We start from the raw sequence: 10,841 nt of genomic DNA, 5'->3' as shown, positions 1-10,841 counted from the left end.
GCCGCAGGCATCTGGTCAGAAATTTCCACTTTTCCAGCTCTTTCTTCTTATTGTTGTTCAGGTTGGTCTAAATACAGTGTTGCCTACTCCCACCTTCAATTAATTCCCCCATCGTCTAAGCCTTACAAACTTAAAGCCTGTCATACACTTAATTTGTTTGTCTGTTGGCCGGATTTCCAGAATCCTCTCTAAAGTCGTTGTAGTAGTAGTAGTAACAAGTAAAAAGGCGTTAAGTTCGGCCGACCCGAATTTTGGATACCCACCACCTCGGGTATATATGAAAACGCCCTTTCGACAAGAACTTTAGATACCCACCACCTCGGCTATATATGTAAGCCAGCGTTCATAAAAATTCGGTGAAAATTGCATACCTTATGTCCCATAGCAGTTATATCGGAATATGTTCCGATTTGGACCAAATACTAATAAGTACAGTAGCTATATCTAAAACAAAACCGATCTGAACCATATATAACACGGATGTCGAAAAGCCTAACATAAGTAACTGTTTCAAATTTCAGCGACATCGGACAATAATTGCGCCTTTTATGGCCCCAAAACCGAAAACCGAGAAATCGGTCTATATGGCAGTTATATCGAAATCTGAACCGATCTGTGGCATAATGCAGAGGTATGTCAAAGGGCTTAACTCAACTCACTGTCTCAAATTTAGGCAACATCGTACAATAAATGCGCCTTTTATGGGCCCAAAACCTTAAATCGAGGGATCGGTCTATATGGCAGCTATATTCAAATCTGATCCGATCAGAGACAAATTAAAGAATGATGTTGAAAGGCCTAACACAACTCACTGTCCCAAATTTCAGCAAAATCGAATAATAAATGTGGCTTAATAGGCCTAAGGCCCTTAATCGGAGGATCGGTCTTTATGGACTGGTCTGACCAAATTGAAGAAGGATGTCGAAGGGCCTAAGACATCTCACTGTCCCAAATTTCAGCAAAGTCGAATAATAAATGTGACTTTATAGGCCTAAGGCCCTAAATCGGAGGATCGGTCCGAATTGACGAAAGATGTTGAAGGGTCTAACACAACTCACTGTCCCAAATTTCAGCAAAATCGGATAATAAATGTGGCTTTTATGGCCCTAAGACCCCAAATCGGAGGATCGGTCTATATGGCAGCTATATCCAAATCTAGACCGATCTGAGCCAAATTGACGAAGGATGTCGAAGGACCTAATTCAACTCGCTGTCCCAAATTTCGGCAAAATCGGATAATAAATCTGGCTTTTATGGGCCTAAGACCCTAAATCGGCCGGTTTGGAGTATGGACCCTAAAAACTACGAATATCGAGCTCCAATGTCTTGTAGACCCCAATTGCCTTGGTGAGCAAATACGTCCTACTTGGGGGCTGTTATGGTGGTGGGACGTCTCCTAGAGAGTTGGTCCCGAATGTTGATGTCAGATTTATGGTCTACCCCCAAATACCCTTCATTTGAGCTCCATTTTTCTCATAATCGACAAACATGACCGGTTTGGGGAATGGGGCTGCCACAAAGTGACTTGGCCCTAAAAATATGTATCAGATTCATGTTCTACTCTAAAATACCTTTTATATGAGCCCCATATTGCAATGGTCAGCAAATACTTCCTATTTGGGTGGTGTTATGGGGGTTGGGAGGCCCCCTTAGACACTTTTTCCGAACATTGATATCAGATTCGTGATTTACGTCCAAAGACCTTTCATTTGAGCCCCATATTGTTATGGCTTAGATTTGTCTTTTTTGGGCGATGTTCTCGGGGATGTTTTGGTGGTCCCCCAAACACTTGGTTCCACATCTGGATATCAGATTCGTATTCCACACTAAAATACCTTTTATTTAAGCCCCATTTTGCCATGTTCAGTAAATAAGTCCTGTTTGGGTGGCTCCCCTTTAGATAACAAAAAATGTAGTGCCCTATTTTCACCAAGGGGACCATTGTGCACCATCATTGAAAATGTCAAGAATATCGGTTCAGCCGTTTCTAAGTCTATAAGGAACACACAAACAAACAAACAAACCTTAAAACAAACACATTTTTATATATAAGAAGATTGCAGTACTTCCAAAAATAGCCCAAAATGCTACAATCAATATTTTAAATTCTACAATAAAAATTAATTTTTTTTTTTAAATTTTTTTTTTATATTTAAGAAGATTGCATTGACTTCAAAAAATAGCCCAAAATGCTACAATAAAAATCTTGAAATAATTTTATGCGTTAATAAAATAAAAGCTCATCCAAATAGGATACAGGGATATGAGGTTGTAAAAGAGTCAACACCCTCGTGTTGACACAATTTTTGAACAAATGGGATCAATTTGACAACTCCGTGCTTGCTTTATTCTGTGGGTGTATACCTTACACAGAGCGTTAATGTTCTTCAGCATTGTCCATATCAATTCAACTCACAGCCACATTGTGCATAATACTCGCATCATCTGAATTGATTACTTTTTTTTAGGATTTCATTGCATTCCCCATTTTCAATTTCAGATTATCTGGTTTAGTTTATTTTTAAGAGTTTTTTTTTCTACCTGAGTTCTTTAAACCGTTTTACTTTACTTCAATTTTCGTTTCGTTTATTTCTTAATTTCTTTTTTTTTCACTTTATTTTGATGGATCTTATACCTGTGACCTCATGCAATTACTTATAACCAACGTAACAACAACAATAAAAACAACAACAAAAAATGAAGTATGAATTAAAATTGGTCGCTTCCGATAGTTTGAATGAGAATGCCACAACGATTGTGGTCAATGTGCGCGATGTTAACGATCTGCCACCGGTCTTCCCTCAGACATTGTATGAACGTACTCTAGATGAGGAAATGAAGGCTCCATTTACCATAATACAGGTCGGATTTTTTTTTTTTTTAATTTTTTATCTTTGGTTTTCTTTTCTCTCTCTCTTTCCTCTGTATAATTCATTCACACTTTTTGTTGTATTATATCTTTTTGTTAATATTTATTTTACATTTTGTATAAAATTTTGACATCAGCAATAATATCACGTACTTTAACTCATTGTCATTAAAAAAAAATTGCATCATGTAATCAATACTGCCTTCATTGGATATTGTCTTTGGGTGTTTTTTGAAAAAAGAGGAAAATATGAGATTGTTGGGATTCTTATGTAAAATACTAATCAATTGAAAAGCTATACAAAAATGTGTATACATATATATTTAATGTTGCTATGCGATTGATGTTTAATGTTTATTAAGGTGGTTCAAACAAAAAATTTTAAGAAAAAAAAATTTTAATTTTCAGAAAAAAAAATTCTGAGACTAAAATGTAAATAAAATGCGATTTCCAGAAAATTATAAAACATTTTGGTATGAAAAATCATTTATTTTTTTCTTTTGACAATTTCATAATATTGTGTTTTTAGAACAATTTCATAGAGTATTGAATTCTGTGAAACATTGTCTGTGGAGCACATTTCATGCAAATTTTGTCTGGAAAAAAATTTTATGCAAATTTTGTCTTTCGATAAAATTACATGGAAATTTTTTCTTTCGAGAAAATTACCTGAAAGTTTTGTCTTAAGAATGAATGTCATAGAAAATTTGTCTTTAGAGAAAAAATCATGAACATTTTGTCTTTAGAGAACATTTCATGGGAATTTTGTCTGTTAAGAAAATTTCATGGAAATTTTGTCTTAAGAAAAAATTTCATGGAAATTTTGCCCTTAGAGAAAATTTCATAGAAATTTCGTCCTGAGAGCAAATTTCATTAATACTTTGTCTTTAGAGAACATTTCACGGAAAACTTGTCTTTAGAAAAAATTTCATGGAAATTTTGTCTTCAGCGAAAATTTCATGGTCGTTTTGTGTTTGAGAAATTTTCATGAAAATTTGGCTTTACAAAACATTTTATGATAATTTTTTCTCAGACGATGTTATAATACGTCTTAGCCGTAAAGATCCGAACCAGCTATGCAGAAGGCCTGAAAGGGTCTTGTAGATGGCACACGACTGGGCTAGACCTATGGGTCTGAATGTTAACCCAGACAAGTCTGAAATCTGCCTGTTCACAAGGAAGACAAAGGTGTGCCAATTTGACGCACCACGTTTCCGCAATAGAACGATTTCGATATCTGACAAGGTAAAATACTTAGGTGTGATTTTGGACAGGAAACTGAATTGAACTGAAATGTCATATTCAGGAGCGTATCGAGAAAGTTCACATATGTTGGGCACTATGTGAAAGGGTCGTAGGCTTGAAATGGGGCCTGAATCAGAGTGTAGTCCACTGGCTCTGGAGGAGCGTGATTGGACCTATATTTACTTGCGCCTCAGACGTTTGCTGGACTGCTATGAAGAAAAGGTGCAAAATAAGGACGAACGAGTAAAAAGTCGTTAAGTTCGGCCGGGCCGAACTTTGGATACCCACCACCATCAAAATCCGGTGAAAAATGCATACCTTATGCCCCCATAGCAGCTATATCGAAATATGTGAATGTTCAATTGTGTATAACCAAATATTGATCTTTTTAGTTGCTATAAACCGATCTGAACCATATACGACATGGATGGTGAAAAACCTAACATAAGTCACTGTGCCAAATTTCAGTGAAATCGGATTATAAATGCGCCTTTTATGAGGCCAAGACTTTAAATCGAGATATCGGTCCATATGGCAGCTTCATCCAAATCTGGACCGATACGGGCCAAGTTGCAAAAAATGTCGAAGAGCCTAACACAACTCACTGTCTCAAATTTAGGCAAAATCCCACAATAAAGGCGCCTTTTATGGCCCCAAAACCTTAAATCGAGAGATCGGTCTATATGGCAGCTATATCCAAATCTGGACCGATCTGAGACAAATTGAAGAAGAATGTCGAAGGGCCCAACACAACTCATTGTCCCAACTTTCGGCGACATCGGACAATTAATGCGACATTTATGGGTCCAAAACTTTAAATCGAGAGATCGGTCTATATGGCAGCTATATCCAAATCTGGTCCCATCTGGGTCAAACTAAAGAAGAATGTGGAAGGACCTAACACAACTCATTGTCCCAACTTTTGGCGACATCGGACAATAAATGCGCCCTTTATGGGTCCAAAACTTTAAATCGAGAGATCGGTCTATATGGCAGCTATATCCAAATCTGGACCGATCTGCAGAAATAAGGCGAGTGTCTTAACTTAACTCACTGTCCCAAATTTCGGCGACATCGGATATTAAGTTCGCCTTTAAAAGGGCCCAAAACCTTAACTCGAGAGATTGATGTATATGGCAGCTATATCCAAATCCGGAACGATCTGTGCCATATTGCAGAAATATGTCGAGGGGCCTAACGCAACGCGCTGTCTCAACTTTTGGCAAAATCGAACAATGAATGCGCCTTTTAAGGGGCGCAAGACCTTAAATCGGTGGATCGGTCTATATGGCAGCTATATCCAAATCTGTATCGATTAGAGCCAAATTAACGAAGGATGTCGAAGGGCCTAACACAACTCACTGTCCCAAATTTCAGCAAAATCCGATAGTAAATGTGGCGTTTATGGGCCTAAGACCTTAAATCGGTGGATCGGTCTATATGGCAGCTATATCCAAACCTGGACCGATTTCAGTCAAATTGAAGAAGGATGTTGAAGGGCCCAACACAACTCACTGTCCCAAATTTCAGCAAAATCCCATAATATATGTGGCGTTTATGGGCCTAAGACCTTAAATCGGTGGAAATCGGAAGAATGATGTCGAAGAGCCCAACACAACTCGCTGTCCCAAATTTCAGCAAAATCCCATAATAAATGTGGATTTGATGGGCCTAAGACCCTAAATCGGCGGATCGGTCTATATGGCAGCTATATTGAAATCTGGACTGATCTGAACCAAATTGAAGAATGATGTCGAAGAGCCCAACATAACCCACTGTCCCAAATTTCAGCAAAATCCCATAATAAATGTGGCTTTTATGGGCCTAAGACCCCAATTCGGCGGATCGGTCTATATGGGGGCTATATTAAGTTATAGTCCAATATAACCCATCTTCGAACTTAACCTGCATGTGGACAAAAAAAGAATCTGTGCAAAGCTTCAGTTCAATATCTCTATTTTTAAAGACTGTAGCGTGATTTCAACAGACAGACGGACGGACATGGCTAGATCGTCTTAGATTTTTACGCTGATCAAGAATATATATGAAATGAGAATTCATATTCTCAAACCCCCATCCTTCGGTGGTGGGTATAAAAAAATTCATACAAAAGAGATGCCATTTTTAAACCGCTTAAGATTTTGTTTGGATTATCTTTTTTTGTGAATACATAAATTGAAAAAATTTTTTGAAAATGCCAGTGTATGTCTGAAAAATTTACGGTATTATGGTCCTAAATCATGTAAATCGTTTCAGTAGATTCAAAGATTTATTTCCTTGAAGGAAAACTTCTTGGAGAACTGGAAAATGCAACTTTGACACCCTGTATACCACCCTGGATTAAAGATATAGAGCGTTTTCCTGAAAGACTATGGCCTTCTCTGTAAATGTCTCGAACATTTTTTACCACTCAGATTAACCCATTAACGCCTGAGCCTCGATTCCATGGCCTGATTTTGATGATATTTCATATATTCATTATCTATTATTATTGACTTAGTAGTTTTTTTTTTTTTTAATTTTTTTTTGTAATTTAACAAAAACAAATTAATAATTTTTGAAATAACTTAAAAAATCTTTTTATTTCAAAAGCCACTACGTTTTAGCAGCAAAAACAAAAAATCATTTTCTGAATATTTTACAAACACTTAGCGATAAATGCGAATTTTAGTGACAACGACAAAAAAAACGCACCTGCAAAACGCAAACGCAAAATTTTAGGTTTATTTCATCGAAGCCATCAATACAACTTCCAACAGATGAACAAAATCATGTTTAGTACGGAAGAAGTGTAATTTGCCACAGACGGAATGTCTGTCATCACACAAAAATACATGCATTGGGAAAATGAACAGCTAATAGAGAGGGTTGTCGAGCGTGGTTAATGTGGTAATTGTTTCATAGATGCGTTTTCGCTATTAGTACGATTCAAATGAAACATATCAACGCACGGCCCTTGAAGCCATCACACCTAATATGGTTGAAAAGTTTTCTCACCAAAGACGAAACGCATCCCATAGTGGTTGGTGTGTGTTGCTATCTTTGGCTTTCCTTTTCCTCGCCTCGAAAGAGAAACAAACAAAAAAAAAATTTTTTATATAAAAACCATTAAATGCATCAACACCCTTAAAAGGTTTCCAGAAATCTCAGTCTGTTTTTTTTATTTTTATTTTGATATAAAAATTCCCAATTTTTGACAAACCAATTTTCGCACATGACCTTAAATGACGGGAAATTTTTTTTTTAAAGTTCCATTACTTTAAACCCTAAAACGGTTTCCAGAAATCTCAGTCTATTTGTTTATTTTTTTTTTCTTTTGTTGATATAAAATTCCCAATTTTTGACAAACCAATTTTCGCACATGACCTTAAATGACGGGAAATTTTTTTTTTAAAGTTCCATTACTTTACTTTACGTCAATCCAAATACCATTAAGATACCTCTTTCCTAACTCGAACTAGAATTATTCTAAGACAGTTTCTTGGGTATTTTTCTACCCATTCGTCGTTAATGTATTCAATGATAAAAAGTTGTGGAGTTTTTTTTGCAAATTTTTTGCCGTTTGGCCCACTGTGCGTTTTGTAGCTAGGCATGTTGTTCCCCCTGTTAATACTAAGGTTGAAGGTATAAAAAGTTTATATAAAATATTTATCCCTTTTTGAGTTAAGCCCACCTTACTTATATTAATTACAATCACTCAATAAAATTGCTGTTTTGCCTAGCACATCGCCATTTGACCTCATTAAGCCCGTATGTACATGCATACATACTTATGCAATAAATATATATAAAATATTGTCGCAAATCAATAAATAATCAAAGAAAACCCCATATAATAATTGCTTGTATTTCGCATCAATTGAACACATTTATAAATATTATACGGTGATGGCAAAAATAATTACAATTTGCTACAAAGTACTGAATACATGTTTTAATTGCCATGATATTAAACATATCCGGTGAATTGTTAGCATAACTCATAAATATAACACTTTCACATGAAACATTATTATTATTAATATATTAATTTTTTATGATTTATAACCAGGCAAAACTTAAAATTAAGGAAAGTGTTAATGGTTGGCATATTTTGGATTTAAATTATAACTTGAATGACACCTGAGTTAGGGAGATAAATCAAATGTTTCAAAAATCTGTGGTGGTTTTTTTAGGGCCTTGAAGCTTAGAGATGGTGTGAGAAAATCCCTAATGTACTGGCTAAAAAGAAAACCTTTCTTTGAAATCCTCACTAAAAACATCAATTTTTTCTTAAAATCTCGATATTTCAATATTACAATTAAAACAATCAAAAGTAACCTAAATTTCAAAATCCATTCATTTGTGCTCGTTTGCCTTGGCTATTGCTCTGAGTTGGCCATAAAAACGAGTTGCAAGAATTTAATCGTCAATCCCATACAATAAGTTTTTTCAATGTATTCATACTCACATGTTTTTAAGTCCTTATCTTGTTCTTTAAAATGGCACAAATAAATAAATTAATCGGATTGAAATCTGACGAATAGGACAACCACTGTGTAGATGAAAAAAAGTGCAGAACATATCTTTTTACGATGACGGTGCCTAATTTTGTTGTTACGTCCATGGACTCCAAACCAGCTTCCGAAATGTTTTATCGATAATAATTCGCATTTACTTTGACGCCAAGCTTGATGGAAATGCTTGGAGAGCGGCCACAGGTGGTAAAATCATCAGTTGAGATGCAAAATCACTTCGGGTGGCAGTTCGTAGACTCAAACACTCACCTAACTGCCAGTATCATTATTTACGATTTATGAGGCGGTGCGCAAACATTTCAGTCACTTTGAGCTGTATGAGTTCGCCAACAATAGCCGCTTGTGATGCTCCAAATTAATATAACACCAGCGAGAAACTTGAGCAGAACTCACATTTAGAACTCTTCAATATGGCCAATAACACAACCTCAAACAGAGGAAAACAAACTCTAAACGTCATTTCAAATTTTACCATTATATAAGAGCCTCTTTTTCATTTTAAAAATTCACTTTGTTCAAAAACACCATTTATAAGGGCATTTTTTAACTATGAGTTCATCATGTATTTGCACAAGTAAACAAAACATCAAGGCGATTTGAAACACATATTAGGCTTTTGCTGAAGTTGTGGTTCGGTATGCTATAGCGCAGTAGATAACACATTGGCTTAGCATACAGAGGATCTGCGGATCAAATCCCGACAAAGGCACATTAAGTTTTCGAAAATGCAAAAATTAAATTTCCAGTCTAAAAATAGATTTTCGGGCATTTCAGTCCAAAGACAAAAATTCAAATTAAGTGTTCTCTCTCTCTAATAAAATTGTTTTTTTTTTTTTATTGTCCTGCATGACCAAAACCTCCCTTGGCATGCGGTAAGTCCTACTATTGAATATGAAAAGCTAATTCGTTATATTTTTGGACATGCCTTGTTAAATAGCAGACAGTAGTAGGAAAGGTCCCTGGCATGTCTTTTGTCTCCAAAATAAGACATTTTCGGCCTTATCCACAAAACTTATGGCAGGTTTGAAAAAGGTTTATTTACAGAACTCAAATGTATTGTTCCCCCTACAAGTATGCAATAATTTTTAAATTACCCAAAATTACATATAGAAATGTCATTTGAACTTTACGATGAGTCCATCCTTCAATTTGAGAAATGAAAACATAAAGTTAAATAAATCTGGTAGTTTTCTAGCTTTCTAACAATAATTTTTATATTACCTACAATTACATGCAGAAGATGTCATTTGAACTTTGCGATGTCTCCGTCCTTCAATTTGAGAAAGGAGAACATAAAGTTAAATACCTTCGATAGTTTTCTAGCTTTCAAAATTCTTTGCAAGCGGTGATTTTCCACAATAGGCCATGTTGACAGAATCACATAACTTAGGTTGTGAAATCCGTAAATTCGTTTATATGGTACCGAATTTCCGGATTTCACAACCGAATGGACCGATATGGCCCATTTGAAATCCCAAATAACCTACAACAACAAGAATAATATACTTTGCAAGGTCCCAGATGCATATTTCAAGACGCTACAAACAGAATGACGAGATTAGTTTACGCCCCATCCTACGATGGTGGGTATAAAAAATAGTTAAAATTTAGTTTTGATGGCTACTTTCTCGTTGCACTCCAATTTCGGTTATATCCATATCACAGACCTCACTCCATTGTCTGTATAAGGCCGTGAAGGAACGGATCACATAGAATTCTCTTATAAAGTTACATTAGCGCAGAGCAGGGCATGAATAGAGGAGATGTTAAACTGTATCTTCCTTTTCGTCTTTGCAACTCTTCTTTATGTCTTTGAACGATTTTCTGCGCAGTGCGACTCGTGCCTTCTGGAGTTTGTTAGAAGAGGACCCAGTGGACCTTATCTTTTTTTAATCTTTTTTTCATAACCCTTGTTGTGACTATGTTCCATTTCAATGCTTATAAGTCACTTGACTACAGACAAAGATTTCTTTAGAGTTCTATGATGTCCAAGTGTAGTATTTTTGTCCAGTATGTCAATGCTCAGAAGGCTTTACTAGGAGCAAACAGACATTTAACTGTTTGCCCTAAAAAGACACCCGAACCGAGTCCAGTCTTCTCTATACAACTTGTTGTTGTAACTTAGTCCATTGACTGTTCGAAGATCATTGTGGGGCTATTGCAGTCAGCGATGGTAGTAAAGAATACTCCATTTGCTCAGTTTCTCAAGC

At 35.9% G+C, this 10,841-nt stretch overlaps 1 protein-coding gene across 5 annotated transcripts in view; it reads left to right on the top strand.

Annotated features, from left to right (window-relative positions):
* The window catches only part of LOC106086998 (neural-cadherin), a 535,030-nt gene that overhangs the window by 444,280 nt on the left and 79,909 nt on the right, over positions 1 to 10,841 (top strand). For 2 of the 5 annotated variants that reach the window (XM_059364497.1, XM_059364498.1), the window contains exon 13: positions 2,704 to 2,862. The exons of the other annotated variants lie outside the window; for them this stretch is intronic. In XM_059364497.1, the coding sequence (XP_059220480.1) occupies positions 2,704 to 2,862 (159 nt within the window). The remainder of the gene's footprint in view (positions 1 to 2,703; positions 2,863 to 10,841) is intronic. 5 annotated transcript variants of the gene reach the window in all.

This window comes from Stomoxys calcitrans, chromosome 3, assembly GCF_963082655.1.
Source record: "Stomoxys calcitrans chromosome 3, idStoCalc2.1, whole genome shotgun sequence".
In the NCBI taxonomy this organism is placed as follows: Eukaryota; Metazoa; Arthropoda; class Insecta; order Diptera; family Muscidae; genus Stomoxys; species Stomoxys calcitrans.
This window is presented reverse-complemented; position numbering and strand designations above follow the sequence as displayed.